Source organism: Schistocerca piceifrons, chromosome 3 (assembly GCF_021461385.2).
Source record: "Schistocerca piceifrons isolate TAMUIC-IGC-003096 chromosome 3, iqSchPice1.1, whole genome shotgun sequence".
In the NCBI taxonomy this organism is placed as follows: Eukaryota; Metazoa; Arthropoda; class Insecta; order Orthoptera; family Acrididae; genus Schistocerca; species Schistocerca piceifrons.
This window is the reverse complement of record NC_060140.1, coordinates 827,872,585-827,898,108: the sequence shown is the minus strand read 5'-3', so window position 1 is coordinate 827,898,108 and position 25,524 is coordinate 827,872,585. Positions and strand designations below refer to the sequence as shown.

Below are 25,524 nucleotides of genomic sequence, written 5' to 3'. Positions count from 1 at the left end.
AGAGAGAGAGAGAACATTCATATAGCTTGTGTACCTGAAGAACTATGGGTCAGTCAGTTGTCTCACATTGAATGAAACCACTCAAACCACATGAGTGAGTGAAAACATTCATATAGTTGATATGGCCACAGAGACTATTTTCTGTTGCTTCATTAGACTGAAAAAACTGAGTGACGGAAAAAACAATCAACTGACCACTCGGTTGTTGAAAACAGTTGGTTGTCCCCATCACTACGTATACCAGATTCCATGTCAGTGTGGGAAGACATGTACTGCACAGAGTGCGCGCACTGTCAAAGATCGTTTCTAAGAATATCAGAGGCACATTCAACTGCTGTATCCCAACCAGTCAGTGGTCGCAGGGTGCTGTTTGAGAATCACATGATGAAGTACAAATGTGAGTACAAACATACCAGGATCTTGACACTGTCTTCAAAATACTGGTACAATGTCGTTAGAGGGGCCTTAAAATTTGCACCAGAGATGATCTCATCAACAGATATTGCATCTATAATCTTAGCAAAGCATGGGAACCAGCACTGAGCTTAATTAAGAAGAATCTCAGGAAACAAAACACTCTGGTGATTGGGATGAACAAAGAACTTGGATCAACACTAGTGTGTCTACGACCGCAGGCACGTGGCCACGGACAGAGCAGCTCATAGTCACAGGGGTATTACTTGGCTGCGTGCACTCAGGAGCTGAGTTCGTCAGCACACCTGACAGTGGTGACATGTCTGATCACCGAAATATTTTGCCCGTTAGACACTAATGAACTGGCAGTACACTCATGCACTGTTTGACCTAAGAATTATTGTAAGAAGTTCAAGACAGATGTTTCTGAACATCTTCCCTAGAATTCATGCTTGGATCCAAGTAATGTTCATGTTTCCATGCACATGAAGAACTTGGTTCCAACTTTAAGATGCTACAATGTCCAGCAGCAGAATTTTAAGAAGAGTGATTAGTCAACTTATCCAGAAAAATTAGATAATGGTTAAGGCTGAATAGTGGTAACATGGAGAGGTAGTAACTAATGTGTATGGAGTAATAACTTAAGTGTACTTTTCTTGACAAACTGTTCAACTATTCCAGTATTTCAGTCATAGCATTTCATTTTGAAAGCACTGACGAATCCGATACATCTCCACTATATGTTACTTAAAGAAAAAAATTGTGATATATAAATGGTGTTGAGGGGCAAGGGGAGCACACAGACACTGCAGTTATCGGAGGCAGGTGCATGTTCGTGCAGGTAGGATGGTGGACGGGACTGGAGTGGTGCCAGGAGAGTGCACATCTGATGTGGGTGTAAGAGAGCAGGTAGGACAAGGAAGCACGAGAGTGGAAGACTGAGGGGGTTGTGCAAGAGTGCACCTGAATGACTGAGTACAGAGGAGTGTGCAGTTTGCAATGGTGTGTTTGCAGGTGAGTGAGGGAGTGCAGGTGTTGTAGTGTGCTGCAATTGAGTGCTCATGTCTGAGAGGTGTGAGGGAGCACACGTGTGGAGGGGAGTGTGCGAGAGAGTGCATGTATGAGTGAGGGTGTACATGTGTGGGATGGGGTACAAGAGTGTGTGTGTGTTGGGGGTACAGGAGTGCATATGCAGGAGGGAGACGGAAAGAGAGTGCTGGTGTGGGATAGACATAAAAGAAGCAGATTGGGAAGAGTGATAGGGCAGTGCAGGTGGGGGGAATGGGAGCATGTGTGCAGGAAGGGGAAACAGGCTGGTAGGTTACAGGACACACTGCCACTTTTTTCCTGCATTAATTATGCTTCTTTTTGTACAGTTAGTTTCATGAGGTGAGTCCTATTCAGGTCACAAGGGATGGTTATTCCAAGGTATTTCATTGTTATTACTGCTTCCTATTACCAGCAAAAATATAAACAAACAGTACTAGGTCTTTTAATCTATTTATGTGCATTGTTTTACATTTACAGCTGCAATCACTTCATAGTGTTACATGATACTGCACTAAGTTGTTCTATTACATCATTGCACTTTAAATACTGGATAGATTCAACTGAAACACAGCAGTTTTCTTTAGGTGACTCACTCTTCTAGAAGCATAACAACAAATGTACCCCAAGTGCTAAAATGAATATGACATGCACTTCTTTCAATCAGAAACAAAAATGCTATCCTACATCGTAAGCTTTATCAGAATTCTCAAGCTGAAACCATTTTGTTAGAACAGTACAGTGTGCAAATGTTTTCAATTCTACAGCAATTATCATGGCACTCATGTATTTGCTAAGCAATCAATAAGGTTAAATAATTTCTACTTAAAGTTTTGTGGAAGTGCATAATTTTCAAAATTATCTAATTGGTTAATTACCTTTACAGAGTAGCTATTACTAAATAGTCTGGAACTCCTTCGCACATTCTGACCCGGTTGAAGAGCAGATGCAACAGTTGGACTCGTTGCTGCGACAATGTTTGACGCATTGCTTGTATTCCCAGACTGACTGAAGACTGGTTTACTTTGCTGGAGAGGTGTCTCCTTCCGACTAATCAATTGCTGAAACAAATATAACTTATAATGAATACAAAAACTTTCATGTTCTTCCTAAAATTTAGAAAACAAGGAATAGAACAATGTATTCTAGAACTTTAATTTTTTAACTTCCAAAAATTAGAAACAATACTAATAAAGGACATAAAGTAAATTCAATAAAAACTGGTTATGTTTAAATACATTCAGCACATAGAGTCTTCTTGGCCAGTAATTTCTTCTGTTCTTGTACAAAGAATACACATATCACACGTTTACAACAAATTGCTGCAGATACAATTACACACTGTATCTCATTTATTGCCAATAGGTTAAAAGTTTACACGTAATATATAAAAGTCTTTCTGCAATCACAGCCAGAGAACCACACGACACCAACTGCTCGCTTATCATCCTATACCGTTGGGCATCATTTGAACGTGGTGTGAAGGCACCATTCCAGTTGCCATCGTATTTCCTGACCTTGGAATAGTTACTTCTCATTCTAGTTGTTCAGCAATTTGTCTCTTGAGTCAAGAGTGAACCCTGTTTCAGCCCACACACCAAGTGTGTGTGTGTGTGTGTGTGTGTGTGTGTGTGTGTGTGTGTTCCTTTTTCAAAAAAAGACTTGTTGGTTGAAAGCTCATTTTGTAACAGTCTTTTTGTTGTGCCTATTTGCGACTCGGCATCTACCCTATCTCTCTTTTTCATACTATTGTTATATTCCACACTAGATTTTCCATTGTTTGATATAGGATGTCTTCTTCAAAGCTGACAGTATGGCGTATTCCATGAGCGCCACAGTCCAGCCTCCCACCTGCATAAGTTTTAGTTTCTCACAGACGTTGTATTCAGACAAAAATTGTATATGAAGGACTGAGGGTACTGCAAACGTCATCAATACAAGTGTTGTGAAGCTCTCCCATTAGTCCAGCTTTACTGAAAATGATCAACACCTCTGGCTCATTTCATTTAAAATCACCCAAAATAAAGAAATCTCATTGAAATCATGTCACAGATATTTGTAAAAATTTGGTGTAAGAAAGTACATAAATAGAAAGTGATAAAATAATTTTTTTTGGATTTTTTAGATCAAAACTGTAGAAAGGGGGCTATTTTGAAATGTCTAGCATTTTCTCCATCTGACGTCAGCGCGAAAGGTAGGTTGAAAGTTTTTAAATACTATAACTCCCTTATTTATAAATCAATTTTATTCAATTTGGTGTCATTAGAAAGATAAAAGGACCAACTATATCACTAAACTATAAAAATGCTGCAACAGTGCACCATTTTAAATTTTGTATCAAAGAATTCCTATTGTCATACATTTCAACATCAATAAATCAGAAGGGTATTTGTTTTGTTTAATCATTTAAAACAGAAGAACAAAAATAATAATATACACGTTTCATTTTGTGACTCTTACCCAGTGGTCACAAATGATGATCAGTTCTTATAAAACACATTCATACAATTCTAAAAAGCATTGATTCTGTCGAACAAGTTTTCAATGGACAATATTATGTCTGATTCAAGAGTATATAAACGACCAGTACTTGTGCTTGTACTAGGAGCAGTCAAAGTCATTAAAATGTTTTCATAAGGTATCCAGCAAACATCAGTGTGAAGTGGCCACGAATAACTTGAGGAAGGGCCACTTGGAGTCATGAACTTGACTTTTGCATCTCTGTGTTCTTCACTTATCTCTAGAATTTTTCTAAGCCACCACTGGTTATCAGAGATAGCTGCAACAAATGTTTCTTCTTTAATTGTGTTAGAGGCAGTGTTTAGAATTCCATGAGAAACTTGAATGAATTTAGTAGATAACAAAACACTCTTCATCAACAACATGTTTTCATTCAGTGGTTTGAAAAAGTGATTTACTCTTGTCCCAGGAATGGTAGAACCAGCCTCATGTTGTTTTTGTAACATGTTTGTGAACTTTGTTATCTCCTCTGTTGTAACATAAAAGGTTTCTATTCCTGGAACGTAAGTTTTGGCAAATATAAACAGATCTTTTGGACTTAAAATGTGACTGTCATATGGACGCTGTAAACTTGCTCTTGTTGCTAAACGTTTAATAGTACCACCAACTCTATCACATGCATTTTTGCCATGACTAGTGGCAAAAAAATTCCATTCTGCAGTTACTCCATAATCTTGCTGTGATGGCACAAATTTAAAAAATTCTTAAAGTTTTTGTATTGTGCAGAACTGCCATCACTGAAGTGGTGGATGTGTGGTAATTGTTCCAATACATAAGTGAGAGCAGTTTTCTGGAAAACATAAAATGTGTTTGTATCATGCTGCACACAGTCACTTATACAACGCCATGACATTGACCTAATGCAATTGTCTGTTTTAAAGTACACCACAAAAGGATGAAGGGTGACTTGAATGTTCTACCAGTAAAATCCTTGTGCAGCATCCCGAAGCAAACAGATATAGTTCTCTGCAAAATCCAATATGATGATGCTTGTAGTAGCAGAGAGGGTTTCTTTGCTTGATAAGAAGTAGTGACTCTTGAGATTTTGATACATAATGATGTGTTAAGTTTTGAAGTTTTTGCACGAGATACTCTACAAATTCATCGATCGTCTTCATTACTGTCTCCAGTGTAGGTCGATCAGTTTGCATCCACTGCTTGAATACAACATTTTCACAATCTTGTACGGACTCCAGCTCCATTTAAAAATTGCGCAGTTCATATTCATCAGGACACCAAGAACAGCAATGCAGCATGCCCTCCTCATTTTCCAGATTGCAAACATGTTTCTGTACAAGATCAGTGTACAGTTCTTTCACATTTGCAGCATGCATTAACAGTTTTACATTTTGGTGATACATGCATACAGATATGTTATGTATTACACGACTGTTTACAGCAACACATTCTTTTGGCCTAAGTTCACAAAATTTATTAAAACCAATTTTATCTTCAGGGTATTTTTCTCTGAAAGCTACATATACATCTTTCAGATTATGTAAAATTAGTCTTTTTGTCTTATACACTCTTCTGCCATTTTCTGAAGGGACAGACAGAGTCTTTTTTATTAGCAGAAATGCAACTTATATCATCTTCGCAGTAAAAAATTCTGGACACGTATTTCCACATTCTTACCTATTCCGTTTCCCACTTTATAACTCCCTTTTGACAAAATAGCATCATCTTTTAGCAATACCCTCGATTTCTTTACCATGTATTCGGTAGTGTTAAAAAAAATTTGGATTTTTTCTTTACTCCAAAAAGCTGGTGCTAAGGTAAGTATTTGTAATTTCTCTTTAACATAACTTCTGCTGAACTGCTCTTTAAGTTTTTGCATTAAAATATTACAGTCTGTACATTCAGCACTACCAGTTTCTTCAGACACATGACGCAGAAAAGAACTGGATGGTTTGAAACTTTTTCTTGTTCTCTAATTACCAGACAGAATGGCTGCTTATGTAAGAAGAACAAAATCAAGACGAAAAAAGTCCTTCAGATACATAAAGTGCACAGACACACGAAAACCTAACACACACAACCTGTGTTTGTATTGTTGATTAGCTATTTGAAGCAATTAATTATTACAGCACTATTGAAAAAGTATATGATCTAACAACAGAGGACAAACACCCTTTTGATTATTCTTTTTATGTTGAAAAGTATGGCAGTAGGAATTATTTGAAACAAAAATTCAGAAGCTGAAACTTGTGATTCTGCTGAAAAAAAAATTCCTGAAATTTGCAAAAAATGGTGAGAAATTACATTAATTACAAATTTTCAAACATTTATTGCTCAGACACAGCAATTTAGTAATTGTTTTTTATTACAGCTCTATTCTTTTACTTTCCATCGACACCAAATTCAATAAAATTGATTCTTGGTAAAAGGGGCCCCCCATTTCAAAATGGTCTCCTAATTACAATTTTGGCCAAAAAATTCCAGAAAAAATATTTTAACCATAACTCATTATGTACATTCTTACACCAAATTTTCAGAAAAATGTGTGATATAAGGGCAACGGCCACTGGGTGAATTCACATGAAATTACTCCTCTGTGTACTCTTCAACGTGCATTCATCCATCTTGGTCTTTCTTACTTCTCAATAATGAAGTCACGTGAGCAGAATGCTGATGCAGTGACTGTAAACAGAGGGTACATTATGTCTACGGACTGATGACAGCACCTTCTTCTCAGTTTATGCACATACCATGGAGTAGGTAATTTTTTGAGTGATCAGATTTTCAAGCTTATTTTATATCCAAACGGTACACTTCTGGACATAGGTTCCTTATCAAAACTTTATTACCAAGTTCCCACCACAACCTCTAGAAGCCTTTAATAGGAATTGTGAAACACCCTGTACATGAAGCTGTCATATCATTATCAATTAAATACAGAAATAATAAGACTACATTTTCCTAATAAAGCAGCTGTCTCAGTCTTATTTTTAAAGTAAACAGGGAGGAACCAATTTCATTTTTTGGACACAGCATTTTATTTGCAACCACAGCAGCTTCAAAGTTAAACTTTATAAATACAAAAATTTACATAAATATTGAGACCTGCAGGTCACTTACTGAATCTTACCACACACCATGTTGCGCAAATGAAACTCTTCCAACAATACTCTCCAGCTGTACAGTATTTAATATCCTCTGTGCTGCAGTTACATAATAAGTAATTAATATGATAAACATACCCCTACATGGGCACGCAGGTTGCTCACGCGTTTGGCAAGACTCTTCTGATCATTCGCTTCAGTAAGAGTTGTTGCAGGGAGCAACGATGGTGAGAAGTAAGACATCTGATACGTATCATTATTTGCTGACTCAAACGACAGAGTGCCAAAACTGAAACAATAAAGCAAGATGTACAGTCCAGAATCTTTTTCAGAGACTTGAATAATCATAATTAATTCTTGTTTTATTTTCAAAAAAACTCAAAGAAACTGTACTGTTATTTTCGTAAGACAAGAGCAAGGAATTTCTATAACATAGTGTGAATTGTCTAAAATGTCCAACTATACATGTGAATATCTTAATATCAAACCTTTTTTGAAACATGTTAGAAGACCTAACAAAGGAGGCAATGCACAGAAGACAAGAACATAGAAAACGTCAATCAGTTTCCAAGACGCGCGCGTGTGTGTGTGTGTGTGTGTGTGTGTGTTCTCTATTCCCTAAGAAGGACTTTTTTTATCAAAAAGCTTAAATGTTTAGCAGTCTTTTCATTGTGCCTGTCTGCAACTCAGTACCTCCTCTGTGTGATGATAAGCCATCTATCCTTTTCATAATTGTTACTCCATCTCAGACTTTCCAGTGAGATGATACAGATATTTATATTTCTTTCTGGATTTAGCATCACATTTTTAGTTACAGATTTAGTATTCTTAGTTTAATTAGTATTCTTAGTATTCTTAGTATTCTTAGTTTAATTCCTCAGACTTTCCAGTGAGATGATACAGATATTTATATTTCTTTCTGGATTTAGCATCACATTTTTAGTTACAGATTTAGTATTCTTAGTTTAATTCCACTGCTCCCTGAATGAAGGAGGAAGTTACAAATAACATGAACGCAAATAATATATTATTTCATTTTATGAAAACACATCTTTAGTGTCACCAAAATGCACACATTACTACAGACAACACTTCCCAAAATATTCTCTTACAGGAGGATAAACAGTTATTTTACAATGGTTTGGTGAAAAGAATGCATTAAAAAGAAATATTCTATTTTCATTGTCATCGTTAATTTCCTTGGAAGACAGACAAAATGTGGATTATATTGGTCACAAAGGCACATTGAAATGTTTTTATCCTGGCAGAAAACAGCTGATTTTGAGATCAATATTAGAAAAGGAAAGTTGCTACTCACCATATAACAGAGATGCGGAAAGATTCACACAATTACAGCTTTCAGCCATTAAGGTCTTTGTCAACAATGTGCACGCGCGCACACACACGCGTGCGCGCGCCCACACACACACACACACACACACACACACACACACACCTGCAACCTTGGACAGCTGAAACCACAGTCATGTATGCGAGCTACGTGAGTTTGTGTGTGTTGGTGTACGTGTGTCTATTGTCAGCATCTCCACTATACAGTGAGCAGCAACTTTCCTTCTCTAATATTGTTACATTCCTTCCTGGATTTTCCATCATTTGATTTTGAGATCAATGCACTTTGGTGTTTTCTCAATTAGTAGCTTCAAATCATGAAGGGCAATTCTGTGAGGTCAGTAAAATGTTCACACACAGCTCTTATGACCTCTTCATCTGACACTTTTTTTCTTCATTCACAAATATCTTTGGCCTTAATAAGGAAAGTCAGAGGGAATCTAGTCAGGTGACTAGAGGTCATCTTTGAACAATTCATACTTCAAAGCAGTTTTCCACATTGCAAAAGCATATTTTGCACACACAAGTATTTTTCTGACAAAAGAGGCTTTTTCTTTTGCACTCCACAGTTTTTCCCTCATTATTTATTAGCCACTTATTCCAGAAAAATTTGGGCTGTATTTGTAAGTTACTGTTTTAAACATTGCAAAATACTGAATAAGGTAAATCCATTCACATCTGAGAAAACGCTGGCCTTCCTATCGGGCACACGAATTACACTTCACCTTTTTTTCGTGAACAAGCACTGCCTTCTACTCACTACTGTTGCCATTTCATTAATAGCATGAAGACGAGGGTGCATCTCTCATCCATATCAGCAAAACTCCATTATTTTCTTTTTAGAAAAACTGATATTCACAATTGCAGATGCAGTACTCATCTTGCACATACTGTATTTACCTGCATATACCATATTTACCTGAGAACAAGATGACCCTGATTATAAGATGCCCCCCCCTTTTTTCCCCTCCAAGAGGCTTCTTGAGAAAAATTTATTTTTAACATATTTTGACTCATCAAACTTACAAACAGTTTTATTGACACACAACATCTGCCTAAAAAGTTAACATTATGCCTATTCTAAATATACGACATTTACTTTTTATATTTTGATAATGCAAGGAGAAATAAAACAAACAAGAAGAATCAGTTTGCATTAATTTGTGGACTGTTTCCTTTTCTACATTTTTCATTTAATAATCCTGTCATTTATGGTATCACTACTTTTAATCACCATCCTAATAGCACAGTTGTGAAATTTATATCTTCATTGTCATAAATATTTGGCCGTTTCTTCTGAATATGGTTGGATTTGTGCGGTTGGACTACTGTGGAATCTTGAAAACACAGCTGTTTTTATCCAAATACATATCAAATTTCACTTTTATACTAATGTGAGAATGTTACAATGTCTCTTGCTTCCAAACATATCATCTGCCCACCACTCTTTCATTGGCTGCATAGGACCAACAGTTCGCATACCCCCTTTTGATCCTGTCATGTCCCAATGAACATCAACAACACTATAGCATGAAACATGGAAGTATGCCATTTGCCCCCATCTACAACTTTATGGCCTCCTGCAGAAATGAATACTATTGCTGAGTATTTGTCCAATTTTAAAGTCATTTCAACTACATATGGATGCAGTCAGGCAAACTGCAGTTTCAAAGTAGTAGATGTTCCTAAAAATCCTAAGTATACGGTATAGGTTCCCATGGTTGGCAACATGATGTGATTTGCTGCCCGCTCACTACTCCCCTCCCTCACTCATCTAGTTCTCAGTCAAATTGGTATCACCTGTCACCCCTCCAACCCTTCCGTTGTGCTATGCTTATATGTAATATATATGTAAAATATATGTAATAAAGGCAACTAATACATAAATAACAGATTGCAACTAATACATAAATAACAGATTGCAACCACAAGTCAGTCCAATTCTCGAACTTTGCTCATCCCTCCATCTAATGATGTCTGTTTGTACTACCCTCCACAAAGAGTCTTGTTGTCACTAATATATTCTCACAATTACAGCTTAATACAATTTATTTTGTTTGTTAGAAATTTCATTCGGGATTAATTTTCCTTCTTGTTTTATCTGAATGTCACCATCATGTTCTAAAGCTGAATAAAAGCTGGTAACATTTTTATCTGGTATTCTAATAAGTGAAAACAGCCAAATTTCTTTTTTGCAGCCCACTTAGTAAATCTTTACAGTCTATCATAATCAAATAAAATATTGATCCAAGTTCAGAATCAGTTACTGTTTTTTGAAGCACAACCTTTTTTCACTTTTGAATGTTACTTTTACTTACGAGCAGCATTAATGTAAGTTTTCACACAGTATCCGTACATGTATGAGAATTTTTATTGCAAATCTGTTCAAATACAACAAGATTTTGTAAAATGGCAAAATTTGGTGCTTTTCCTCCTGTGTCACACAAAATTGTCAAATTTTAATCATAGAAATAGATAGTCATAATGCTAGTCCATAGTTTCTTGCATATCCATTGCACCCATGCTGCACAGGTCAAATGTCATATGGCTGTTTGAACAACATCTACACAGTGTCAAGCATTTCAGTGTATTGGGGAAATCATGAGCCTGTTCAAAAGCAAGTACCATTTGCCCAGGCCAAACTTTCCAAATCCTTCAAAATAAATCTGCATGTGACCTGAATAGCCAAAGCTTCATCTATCAATGAAAAGACGACCCCTACTTTCTCTATTAAACACCTTAAAAATTTTAACCTCAGCAGCAATAGTTTATGTTTCAAATGAGGAATTTGGGAAAAAACCTCATCTCGTAATCGGCTAAATACATTAGTTTTCTCATAGTTAGTTCTTGATATTAAATTCATCATACTCTTTGATACACCTATGATGTCACCTATTTTCATATACCTTAAGCATCAATCATCCAATACCCTATTGTGCATTTTTTCCACATTTTGTCTTCATTAGTTTATCAAATAGTCAAGGTTTTGCGTAGTCTATGCCATAATTAAAGTGATTGTGGCAATTTCTGTTGCACAATTAGTTCAACATTATTCTGGTTAAAAAACTTTCTATGTTTTACTTTACTAATGAAAAGTAAGTGCTGTTCTTTTACTGTACCATGGGGAAGCACTGAAGCTTTTTCCCATAAAAATACAGTTTATGAGTTCGGCACTATCCACGAGTTACACTGCATTCATCATCACTGTTACCAACTGTCAGAGAATGCAAGATGAAACAAGATTAATTTCATGTGTCCAATGTGTACATATAATTATTATGCACTTGGGCTGTTGTGTGATAAGATTTTTGAATCACACAGCTTCTTTGTTGCCTGCACGATGTAACGTAAATATTTCTTCACATAAAATATTTAATGAGTTTTTACCCATTATGATTCAGAAATAATTACAAATTATTTTTAAGTTTCAAGTTGAATATAACTGTAGCTGTAGTTGTAAAACAAAGCTAAATGACATGAAAACTGTATAAATTCAACATCTGTAATAACCAAATCCATTTGACAACTTGTACCAAAATGTTGTTTGCCTTGTAGCAAGTAAACATTACACTGATCACAAGGGCAACAAATCTCTCAACTGTCAAAGTTCGCCGCACGGGATTAGCCGAGTGGTCTAAGGCGCTGCAGTCGTGGACTGTGTGGCTGGTCCCAGCGGAGGTTCGAGCCCTCCCCCGGGCATGGGTGTGTGTGTTTGTCCTTAGGATAATTTAGGTTAAGTAGTGTGTAAGCTTAGGGACTGATGACCTTAGCAGTTAAGTCCCATAAGATTTCACACACATTTAAGCATTTGTCAAAGTTCATTTGTTTACTGAACTTTTAATATGGGAAGATCTAATGAATAAAACACAGTGTTTCAAAATACTGGAAAATTTATTAGAGAGGGAGAGGGGGGATATATATATATATATATATATATATATATATATATATATATATATATATATATATATATATATAGAGAGAGAGAGAGAGAGAGAGAGAGAGAGAGAGAGAGAGAGAGAATGAATATAAGATTGCAAATAACAAATTAATGAAAATCAGATGCCGAACAAAATCTCAAGCATCAAGAAACAAAGAGAAAAGCTAAAGAAACGAGATAAACAACTAATTAAGAGCTGACATTTGACGTTGTAATGCGAACTGCAACAATATTGTGATGCTAATTATAAATATTCCCAGATAGTACTTGCAAATACAGGGGAAATACATATATTGCTTATCCAGCTAAATGACCCATTAAGTGAATGCTATGCAAGCACATTATCACGTAACAGCAAGGTTTACCACAGCAAGAATGGTAAGCAGTGCTTATTATTCAATTTATCTATTGTTTGGTGTTAACATACTCCTATGCTATAGCAAAAGGTTTGTTGTCTTAATACATTGTGTATGCATAATTTCTTATGACAACATGGTATATGTACAGTCTTAGACATAAATACTGACTGCCGGCCGGCCGCCACGGAGGCTAAGTCCGAGTCGTTCACTTAAGGTGGCCAATAAAACTGACCACCCCTGACAACTCTAAGTCCGGCCATCTGCACAATCTGGCAACACTGTAAGATGGGGAAATGTTAGGAGGAAGTGTTGCCTACTTCCGAGTTGATATGGAGGGACTGAGCTCGTGGTCTTGCGGTAACCGTCGTGCATTCTAAACGTAGAGTCGCATGTTTGCGTCCAACTGCTTTTATTTTTTATTTTTTTTTTACCACATTTCAGTGTAAAGTTATGAGTCTGATTGAACATCGAAGACAATTCGCTTAACATTCTACCCACCGGCAATAACAAGTATTCCAGAAACAATTCCGCAGGACGGCTCGTGGCTGCGTCGCGATCATAACATCTTACGCTCAAGTGTTTCCTCGCGCTGCAGCGGCTACCGGCCACCGGCCAGACGCCACCCGCCGCCTGAAATCCAGGGCTGCCCATGTGAAGGCGGTGCCACGCTGTCAGTGTGTGTATCAATGTAATTTTTGAATTTGAAGTTCTAGTTATCATCTTGCAGTTAAGCATTGGATTTTGCATACTTGAAAATCGTGAACTACAGTTAAGCATTGTAAAATTGAGTCGCAAGTGGAAAAAGGTGTAACATCTGCAACACAACATTTACCTTGTTATAACAGAGGGGTGAATGTAGAGGACGCAGCTAGAAAGATTTGAACTGTGTGTGGAGTGAGTGGTTTTAGGAAAAATACGCCAGAAAAAGATATTCATGTTTCAATAAAGATCGTTCTGGCATGAATGATTTTCCACATTAAGGAAGTCTCGACTACTGATATATGTGACAGATTACCATTTTACCATCATGCGACATTTGCATTCAACAGGCGAAGTTCAGACGTCTGGTGTAGGAGTACTGCATGCTCTAATTCGAAACAACAAAAATCTACGGAGTGCTATTATTGAACGTCATCAGGTCGCTCATTGAGCATTCACTGTTGATTTGAGAAACAAAACTATAAAGGAGATTGATAAGAAAGTCGTCTCTCAGGCACTTGTATTGATAGGGAAGTCCTCTCTCAAGCACCTGTCCCTCTCGTCATATATTCGTAAAATTTTACCTTTCCCGCTCTTGATCGATCAACCGTCAAGGCAATTCATTTCTAGACGAAAATACTCTTAAAACTACACTGGTTTAATGACATCGTATGAAACTGTGTGTTTCTACAGGCGTAGAATTTGCAAACAACATTAGCATAGTCAGATTGTTGTAGATATCGTGAAAGAAAATTCAGCTGCTGATTAATTTCTGTTTGATGATTAATGTTGCGATTAGTAAATTAATGGAAAATGCAATTAAAATATTCACTGTACTAATACAAATTAAATTTAGCTTACTACAGAAATATCACGATGGCAATCTATCTTAATAAAGCATTATGTCGTCTGTAAGACGAATGAGCCTATTTTAATACGAATTAGTAGAATATTACCGACTTTTAACTTCGGAAAGAACTGTATTTACTTCATTTCCTGTATCATTCTCAAGTATTATGAAAATGTGACATTCCATAGATAAAATTATGTATTCACAACAACAAAAAATATGTCGGCAGAAAACAAAAGTGGCATTATGAAACTGGCAGTACCGTAAGGTTTCCGCTCTGACACTAAAGGTTATTGTAAGTAGCAAGCCGAATTTTGCTCGAGCATTATCTTACGATTCCCTTATTGAGTTTGTATCTGCCTGCTTGTAGTTCTACTAGAAAAGAATAAAAAATCTGGCTTTCGGCGAGTCTAGAAAGGCGAAGGCGAACGAAAGCAGCTTGCACTTGGTAGCCAAGCATGTTACCTGGGAACTGTTTTTTTTCTAAAGTGGGAAGACATCCTTTTGTAGTTGAATTGTTGGCAAATGTCAGTCAGACGTGTGCCGTTGGTCTAAGCGTTTCGGTATGTTGAATTTGTACCAATGATTTTTCTACAGGTTTTTTCTGTTCCAAATAGAGAGTTGAAGTCTCCCATTAGTATTTTCACGTCATCTTGGTGAATTTTGCTCATAATATTTTCGAGTGTGTTCCAGAATTTTTTGACATTTTTGTTTTTTTTCTTATTTTTGATGCTGGTGGGGGAAAGTGCATTGATGAGTGTATATTTTTTACTGGGGCTCTGAATGAGCATAGTCATAAGTCGATTGTTGATGGGTGTGATTTCTTTGACAGAATTGATGATAGATCTGTGTTCGAGAAAAGCAGTGCCGAAGATTGGTACGCCTTTCACTACCTTTTGTTGTATTTTGCTCTTGAAGATGCAATGGTTTCCGTAATGCAAGGTTTCACTGTCAGTGAGTCGTGGTTCGTGAAGAGCAAGGATGATAATTTTTTGTTGATGGATTTCTTTTCTGAGATTATTTAGTTTTCGTGCTTGGATCAATGAACCGATGTTTAGTTTTCAAATGCATGTTTTCTGCTTGTAGGGACATTTACCAGAGATCTTCGATATTCTCTACCGTGCTAACCTGACCTCCCCAGAATCCGAAATTCCAACTGCTGCCTTTCAACAGTTTGCACAGTTCATGTTTTCTTGTGTTTCATTGGTTTGGCTTGGGTGATTCAAGGACCGTACAGGACCAGAGGGTGTTGAAGCCTTTGGAAGCAAGTATTTTCAGCCGAGCTCACTGAGCTAACAGACGGTGACCAGAGTAGCGGTGGTTTTCACTCAGACATGCGTGGATTTTGAGTTCAACAGATTTAGTAGTCGTTGAGGATTGTGTTAGTATTGGGTTCACCCCAAGTATTTGATTTCCTCGGTACCACCCATATGGGGGAGGGTTTCCCCTAACGGCTCCACGGGATTATTATTATTGTCATTATGTCATCAGCAAATCCGATACGGTGCATCTTCCCACCACTGAAATAGATGTGCATTGTTCGAATCGGTATTTACATCACATAAATATGGGTTATAATTAAGTTACATTGCTGCTAGTAGACATATTTCTCACTTTTTCTTGGGCAGTTGCTACCTGTTACTCCATCATAGGAATTTATATGCGCAGCATTGTTTCAATACAGACGTTCAAATTATCCGATTTCTGTAATTTCATTTCGATACCAGATCGTTCTAAACGGATTAAGCCAGTCAGACTTAATGTGGATATCCGAATAAGACTCATCATTTGATAGACTGGGTAAACCACATTCTTAATCGGACGGTTGAATCTAGATCACTTATTTATGACAGGGCCTGAATTCTTAAACACTGTGAAAAATAATAATGCAATGTGCTTATTACTAATATTTTATTTAAATATAAATATATGAACAAACGAGATAACAGTTTATTTACAGGAGCAGAGCCCCATCCGTCATAGCAGAGCAGTGCGAGATTGGTTTCAGGGCCAAGAGAGGATAAAGCTGTTGCCGTTTGTTCCACGATCACCGAACATCAACCAGATAGAGAATATGTGGGCAGAGGTAACTACGTAATTGCCATGTGGACCTACAAATGCAAGCGATCTTTGGACGAATATAGAAAACGTATGGTGGGAAGTAGACCATCACGCTACACTGTCGACAACTTAATGAAAACAATGCCCCTACGCCTTCGAGAAATCTTATTTAATGATCGTGGGTGGGTTGATTACTAAAAGTATACTCGTCCACAAAACCCATGTGGACAATTATCTGATAGTCGGTCAAGCTTTGCTTTGTCACAGCTCTTTAGATACAAGTCCATTAACTTTCAGTCTACTCCTTACAATGCAAGGTAATTGAAAAATCTCATCCACTCGACGCCAACTGAGGAATTGACTGGTGCATGTGTTGTTCAACACACAGTAGTTGTCACTCTCACTGGAATCAATGACTGTGTGTGTGTGTGTGTGTGTGTGTGTGTGTGTGTGTGTGTGTGTGTGTGTTTTCGTGTTCACGCACAATCTGAATCAATACTATTAACATTAGAGAGACAACCTACAATAAATGTTGCATCAAATATGACTGTAAAGTATTTTAATGCGATGGGAAGTTACGAACCGAATTTTTACCCAACCCACGACCTGCATATTACGGTACATTCAGTAAGATGTATTAACTCCATAGTATCATTAGCAGAGACAGTGCGCTCTTGTTGTAGAGGCTCACGACAAGTGCAGTGATTAGCAGTGCCCAATGCCGTCACGATTTGTTTATGTTGGCTGAGCGTGGACACTGCAGCAGATGCTTCGCCATAAACAGAAAGAAATCACCTTGGCTCTGACTGCCGTGAGCGGATATCACTGCCTGCGTGTTCTTATAGTAACCAACGTGAGACTCTACTCACAGGTGCCATGGAGCAATTGCAACGGGTATCATGTCATTAGTCATCAGAATATTAACCACTGATGAAATGTCCACTCTATTTGAATCCCCAGAAAATAGGAACCTTCTCACAAAGGAATGTGAGGTGATATCAAAATTTATCCAACATACAAAAATTAACTGCAGGGCTTTCATGTATGCAGTAGTAGCACACAAGGAAATATTATGTCTTGGAAGCGTATATTTCATTTCCTCTTCTCATATTAACGCCCCCCTTGTTTTAGTATGAAGTGAGAAAAAAAACCATGAAAAACTAAGATTCCTGAGAAGCATATCATTCATTTCCTCTTCTCATGTCATAACTTTTATTTTAGTATGAAGTAAAAAAACAAACAGTTTAAGTTTGTGAAGCATAATATGACACAAGAGTCTTATCGTAGATGCTATCTGAAACGCAAAAAGCAGGGAGCTGTCCATTCTTTTGTCCAACAGTCTGTCTCCTTTCATGCATTACTCCCACTGGGAGATTCTTATTTAAGGACTTGTGGGCATCAAGTTCTTCAGCAGAACAAGCCTTACGTTATTGTGCTAATTACGGTATGGAAAAAATGCAACAAAGACTATTTCCCCTAAAGCAGTGGGGATATTTGCAAATGTCTGTATTCAGTAATGACTGCCAGCTGCCATAACACTTCACAGAATCCATGCGGCAGGCAACACAACTGTGCATGCACTTCAGACTTCATTCAGTAAGACGTCAGGAGATGGATGGAAACGTCAAATTAACATCGCTTTCCGAGTCGTATTCAATCCAGACTGACGTGTTATTAGGGTAGCTGAGCGTTCTAGCAATTACACTTTTATAATTTCCATATGAGTATTCCGATAGCCAAAAGAACCCGTTAGTGTGTAACTATCGGGAACTGCATTAATATGAAACTGAAAGAACTTGAGACAATACGTGGACTCTTCTCTTCGCTGGGTGACCTATTACTGTTATTTAGGATTCTCTCAGTGCTAGGTGTAATGCAAATGGAACTTCAGACGCGCTTTCCGCTATTCTCGACAAACATCAGCAACTTGTAATCACTGCGAATTACAACTGCGTGATGATATGGCTCAGGTTGTCGGTAGTTGTGGTGGTGTTATGCTGTCAACCTGCTTACAGTAACGTTAATGGTGGCACACATAATTTAGCGCTGACTACCTACTTAAGTAAAGATAGTGTTGTGGCGTCGTCGCTTCTCTTTATTTGGCCTCAGCTTGAGTAATCCGATTTAACGAACATAGTACTCCATTCGCGGGCTGCTAATGATACAGTATGACTACAGAGATCATCGTGCGGGTATTACATTAATTCTGCAATGAATTGCTTAACAAATATAACCCTCAGCTATGCAGCTGGAATGACTCATTACACATGTACTCTGCGTTGCACTTGGTTAAGGGATCAGTTCGCTGCTATCCTGCTTCTACAGTTCGTAAGTACTTGTATACTTCATAAATGGTCCAATTGGCTCTGAGCACTATGGGACTTAACTTCTAAGCTCATCAGTTCACTAGAACTTAGAACTACTTAAACCTAACTAACCTAATGACATCAGACACATCCATGCCCGAGACAGGATTCGAACCTGCGACCATAGCGGTCGCGTGGTTCCAGACTGTAGCGCCTAGAACCGCTCGGCCACCCCGTCCAGCATACTTGTATACTGACCATTCGTTATTTGACTAAATATGAACTACAATCTGATTCGCATATTATGACATGGGTTAGCGCCGGCACAAAGCAATGACTAAGGGTTGGATGCCGTTGAAGTCCCGTTACACTGATGGCAACACAAATGTTCGCAAATCACCTATATTGCCTCAAGAAACAATGGCATCTTAAATATCGAAGGACCGACGTCCACACTGTCACAGCGCGTTGAACTACAGCTACGACGGCAGATGAATATTTGTGACCGACTGGGCTTCGAACCTGAACCTCTTGCTTACTAGACAGACATGCTGATCACTGCACTATTATTTTTTAAAAAAAATTTGAGAAGACTTTCAGCACCAGGTAGGCGAAGGCAAAGAGGGCAGGGGTCGAAGATCCGAGGCCTGGCCTCAATGCCTCCCCCATACCTGTCACTGAGCAGCTGTATTGTTCCCATGTATTCTATGTTTGCACCCATATCTACTTTTAAATTGTGGAAAAAAATTGTAGTAGTAATTAAGGTAAAATAAATTACAGATTGCTGCGTCCAATGGCGTGCGTTCCTTGTAGAACATAACTTATAACAGTGAAGAGGGTGACGGAAAAATACATAACAAACATTCATTCAGAAATATATTCACAATTTAAATTATTATGCTCTTAACCACAATCCGAGTTGGAGTCTCTCTTCAGTTACAACTAACCAGTGCGCACCTATTGCACTATTGTAAGAACCGAGATGCAGTATTATGGATTTAAAATATTGTAAATTCGTTGCAAGAACCTATGGGACCAAGCTGCTTAGGCCATCGGCCCCTAAGCTTACACACTACTTAATCTAACTTCAACTTACGCTATGGACAACACACACACCCATGCCAGAGGGAGGACTCGAACCTTCGACGGTGGGCACTGTCGGGACGCAGCAGCCAACCTCTTTTCAGCACCTATCTACACACGCTCCTCGTCAGACGCGAATTCCCATCTTTGCCGCATACCACATGCGCGGCTCTTTCGGGAATGTCCGAAAGGGAAGACACTACGAATCCGGGTTCGATTCTGATCAGGTACAAATTTTCATCTGACGCCGTTGTTCTATTTTAATGCGCTAGACAGCCTGGACATCTGTCTTTCAATCTTTAATTGATTAACAAGGCTGTCTATTTCGATTTGTAGTGTCTGTTCTTTCGGAACACACACACACACACACACACACACACACACACACACACACACACATTTTTATCTTAAGTGCTATTCGAAAAATGTTTGGCAACTCAGTGATAGAGCCTGACTGGAGCTGCATCAACCTACTCATTTCACTAGATATAGTTGTAATTTTCTGAACAATTCCTGTTTAATAAGTGACAGCGACAGAGTCTCTCATCGTTTACTTTGTTGGAAATGCTTCTCTCTGCCTTAGCCTATACTATAGCAATGAGTGATTGCTCACATTCTTGATACCTCACTGGACGTGCTACTGCCACTGTAGCCAAAGATTCAAATCCCACTGGAAAAGTATGTTTCAAGTCAGATGGTTTTGCTCCTCCCATACTGTCATTGAAAACGATCACAACTAAATTAAGTATAGGTATCCTATGAAACCCTCGAGTTCATTTTGTGGTGCTGTGAAGATGAAAAAAGTAGTTTTTCACAATTATCAGATGACGGATGGAATTTGTCAGATTCCACTAATTATGATTGCATTATTAACTGTTGATTCACAGGCGCTTTTCTGCCGCTTATTGTAACTGTTATTTGAATGTTAGAGCTGGAAGTTTCGCCGTATGGAATGTTCGAATTCACCCTAAGTCTTCACGTTTCGAACAAAGGCAGAATATCCATCAGGAAAGCTGACAACAATAAGTCAGGCCATGTCTGTCTTCTGGTGGATGTGCCAATGACAGTGATCTCAATAACAATATTGTACAGCAAATATACATTGCCAACTCGCCACTGGAGAAGTTCCAAAACTGTGAATCGCGTCTGGTGAATACGCTTTCAAGGTTTCTGTCCGATTAAGTCAGTAAAACACTAATAATTGCCGTAGTTATTAATTTATGACATTTAGTTTGCATTCAGTGCATCGATGTATTACAAGTAATTGCACTCTAGCCCCTAAACCTAGTTACAGAAATGGGAATAAGGCTCATTGACATATGATGATGATCTTGCTGCCCTTGCCACCCGCAACTTTGAAATGAAGCTATAGTCACTTCCGAGGTCACTCACAGAACACATCAGCTGGTATCCTTCCTGGCGGTATAACTGAAACTTGGCAACAGCGCAGAATATGTTTGACAACTTTGTGACCGACGAGTTACTTCCTTGATAGCACAGAACTATCCTGCTAAATTCACTTGATATTATCGTGTCATTTCAATTTAATACTGAGTGATTTTCGCTTGAGACGTGACATAAGGATATTACTTAATCCGTTTGAGTCCATGAAAGTCGTTCCACATGGGAAATACAACTACTGTCGCCTCTTATGTTGCGGTTTATCTGCCATAGCGCTTACGGGGTCAATAAGTAAGTGGCTCACACCGCACCTGTTCGCTAGCTCGTAGGTAACATGCTTGCCTGTCAGGTGCATGCTGCCTCTGTTCGCCTCTTGAGCCTCGCCGAAAGCTAGATTTTTAATTGTTTTGTAGCAGAGCTACAAGCAGGCAGATACAAATTCAATGAGGGAATCGTAAGACAGCGCTCTAGCAAAATTCGTCTTGCTTCTTTTAGTAACCCTTAGTGTCAAAGCGAAAACCTTGAGGTACTGCTAAATTCATAATGTCATGTTTTTGTTTTCTGCCGACATATTTTTTGTTGTTGTGAATACATAATTTTATCTATGAACTGCCACATTTTCATAATACTTGCAAAGCAAATCATGTGAAGTAACACTTCACCGACTTGTTGGGAAGGTGGAAAAAGCACTACCCTTTCTGGATGCTCTCTGCCTCTTCCTGGATGTCGAGTAATACGACCTTCGAGTAAATGGTTAGAGATGAAGAACCTAGTGGTGAATGAACTCGTAGATGCGCTGAATGCAGGGGACTACTCTTGAAAAGAATAAGTAGACGATCTATTCACAGTAAGACTTAGAAAATTTGCTAGTACTGTTAAACCTATGTGCACCGAACATCGTGAAAAAGTATTTAAAGATGAGCCCCACGAAAACTGGTGTAGTATTATTTATGGGGAAACATGTCCAAAACACATAATGAAAAATTATGTTTCTCGATGACACTTTAGAGAGGGTTGCAGTGTACCTAGAGGTAGCCCTGGATGGAAAACTATTATGAACACCTCACATAAAGAATATTTTCCACTGCGAAAGATAATCTTACAAACACTAGAAGCTGCTGTAGGGTAAACTGGGGTCTAAACCCAGTACGTACTGGATATACATCCCTGCAAAAAGACCAATTATAATTTATTGGCCTATAATATGAACAAAGTCGAACAGAAGGTGGCTGCTAGGGAGTCTGTCAAAGTGCAGAGACTGGCCTGCTTTCAGATGGAATTAAGAGGATATCCACTCTTGCAATGGATATTATGCTAGACATGCCCGCCTTACACCAGTGGCTTAAAATGGAGGCAGCGGCAGGGTCATAAAGGCTAAAAATTGGAAATAACTGGATATACTTAGAATATACGGAATCCCAAATCAGTAAGGCGATGGCTGGGGAAATGCTGACTAACTACACAATAACTTCTAGCTGTTTCAATAAACTTTGCCATGTAACAGTTGGAAGCAGGGAGCAGTGGAAAAACGAACCACAACACCGTGCAGGAGACATAATATAGTGGTTTACTGACAGGTCGAATACAGATTAAAGTACCAGGTCTGGTGTACTGCCTAGAATCTCTTTAAGGAAGATGGCCACAGTATTACACTTGTTTTTTCTGTCAGCATGTGCATGGAGGAAAATTAGAGTAGACGCTACAAAAATTGTAGCATCTACTTTCATTCAGACAGCCAAGCAGCTCTGAAATCTGTATCAGCCCCTGCAACTAGATCGAAGGTCGTTGCAGAATACCATGAAGCATTTTCTTTCGGACATGTCCGAAAGAACAGACACCACACATATATCCATATACAAGGTGTTTCAGGAGAAATCGTACATATTTTAGCAGGTGGTAGTACAGACGAAAAAAATTCCATATAAATGCGACCACTTACTATTGAGTACAGAGATACAGCTGTTAGTACGTAACGCTAACAAACTCAAAGCAAAGGCAAATGAGGACATTCAAAGTTGAATTTCTAAAATTCATCAACCAACTTCAATGCACATTTGACTTCCCTTGATAACACCACGTGTAGCCTTACTGAGGCCGTCTTTGCGTTCTTTTATGAGGGTTGCACTATTCATAACCCGAACAATCAAATTGGCTCTTGGGTTTACTTTTTATTTGTAGACTTTGCCTTTAACCATCCACGCATGCAAAAATCCAAAGAGATAAGGTCTGAGGACCTCGAAGGCCAAGGAAAGTGCCCATATCTAATGATCCACCTTCCGGGAAATGTCAGGTTCGGATAATGTGTCACCTGACGACTAGAATGTGCAGCAGCCCCGTCATGCTGGAGGAACGTACGCATTCTTGTAGCCAAATGAACCTGCATCTCGGTTCTTACAATAGTGCAACAGGTGCGCACTGGTTAGATGTAACTGAAGAGAGACTCCAACTCAGCTTGAGGTTAAGGGCGAATCCCAAGCGCATGGCCACAAACAATTGGGAGCAGAAACTTAATGTCATCGGAACCTGGTTGAAGGACCATGACATGCGATTGTTAGACAGACTGCAGAAAATTCACTTAATAAATACATACATACTTAGCAAAATATATCAAGTCGCAGCAGTTTTACCGATACTGCAGGTCACTGCACATAAAATATTAGCTGTAGCCTCTTGGTATGTGTGGAAACAAAATATCTTCAAAGTATCCCTCTACACGGCGACTTTGCGGAGGCAAAATGGAGGACTTGGAATTAAAGACATGCTTTTAAACTAATACATGCCACTAAGACAAGCATCACGAAACTTCTGTTCCTCTCGTTAGCTCCTGTTAACGTAGCATGCCAGCCTAGATTACATCCGAAAGCACTATGGCGATTGGAGCTGTATAAGACTTCCACCAGCACAAACAAACACTAGAACCGTCTATGATTATATCACCACACATCGTCTTCACAAACCAATTCTGGTAAATTAACCTACAAAAAACTGGAGGAACGTCTAGAAAAATATCAATAATAAAATTCTACCAACTAGAGTCAGTGCCATATGGTGTCACGTTGTAAACGAAACCATACCCTCTGCGGAACGATTATGGAAAATCAAATTGACACCATCTCCATACTGCGACAAATATCAGCTTGTAGAAACTGTAGAGCACATCTTCTTATGTGAAAATAGAATCAGAATTTGAAATTGGACTAGGAAGAAATTAGCACTATCCTCAGAACCGCAGAAAGTCATATACCGATAACTGAAGTTTTACAACCGGACTGGAAATGTTACCCGTCCGCAAAGAATAACAGTTATTCGTGGCTTCTGGGACAGTTTGTGTTTTACATCATAACAAACAAAACTTAGAACTTAGTAGAGTACGTGTTCTATATTACAGTAGAACATTTTAAGCTGAAGAAGAATAACAAATATAAGGAATGGTTTTAAATTTTTTTATCTATTGCTTTAAGTGGGCTACGAAGAGGTGGACAGTTTTTTTGATTAGAAGCAGAATACCATTCTTTCACTTTTTTTAATTCCTGGAATATTCTTTTACGTTGGTTCTAAAATCAGCACTGTTCTAATTTGGCAAAACCCCTCTGGCTACGAAATTTTTTTCATTTGTGGAAAAATATAAGGCTTCCTTACAGATCTCATATGCATCCAGTGCAAAATAACTTAAATCGTGAATACATTTCTGACTGAATGTTTGTTATGTATTTTTCCGTCACCCTTTCCACTGTTATAAGTTATATTCTACAAGGAACGTACGCTATTGGAGGCGGCAATCTGTAATTTATTTTACCTTAATTACTACTTCAATTTTTTTCCACAATTTAAAGGTAGATATGGGTGCAAACATGGAATACATGGGAATAATGCAGCTGCTCAGTGACAGGTATGGGGGATTGAGGCCAGGCCTCAGATCTTCGACCCCTGCCCTCTTTGCCTTCGCCTACCTGGTGCTAAAAGTCTTCTCAATTTTTTTTTTTTTTTTTTTAATAATAGTGCAGAGATCAGCATGTCTGCCTAGTAAGCAGGAGGTCCAGATTCGAAGCCCAGTCGGTCACAAATATTCATCTGCCGTCTTAGCTGTATTTCAACGCGCTGTGACAGTGTGGACGTCGGTCCTTCGATATTTAAGATGCCATTGTTTCTTGAGGCAATATAGGTGATTTGCGAACATTTGTGTTGCCATCAGTGTAACGGGACTTCAACGGCATCCAACCCTTAGTCATTGCTTTGTGCCGGCGCTAACCCATGTCATAATATGCGAATCAGATTGTAGTTCATATTTAGTCAAATAACGAATGGTCAGTATACAAGTAAGCTGGACGGGGTGGCCGGGCGGTTCCAGGCGCTACAGTCTGGAACCGCGCGACCGCTACGGTCGCAGGTTCGAATCCTGTCTCGGGCATGGATGTGTCCGATGTCATTAGGT

General features: G+C 38.5%; 1 protein-coding gene across 1 annotated transcript in view; it reads right to left on the bottom strand.

Annotated features, from left to right (window-relative positions):
• The window catches only part of LOC124789376 (cell division cycle protein 27 homolog), a 236,177-nt gene that overhangs the window by 128,415 nt on the left and 82,238 nt on the right, over positions 1–25,524 (bottom strand). The window contains exons 6-7 of the mRNA XM_047256709.1: positions 7,182–7,332; positions 2,340–2,522 (exon numbers count right to left, since the gene is read on the bottom strand). Of these exons, the coding sequence (XP_047112665.1) occupies positions 2,340–2,522; positions 7,182–7,332 (334 nt within the window). The remainder of the gene's footprint in view (positions 1–2,339; positions 2,523–7,181; positions 7,333–25,524) is intronic.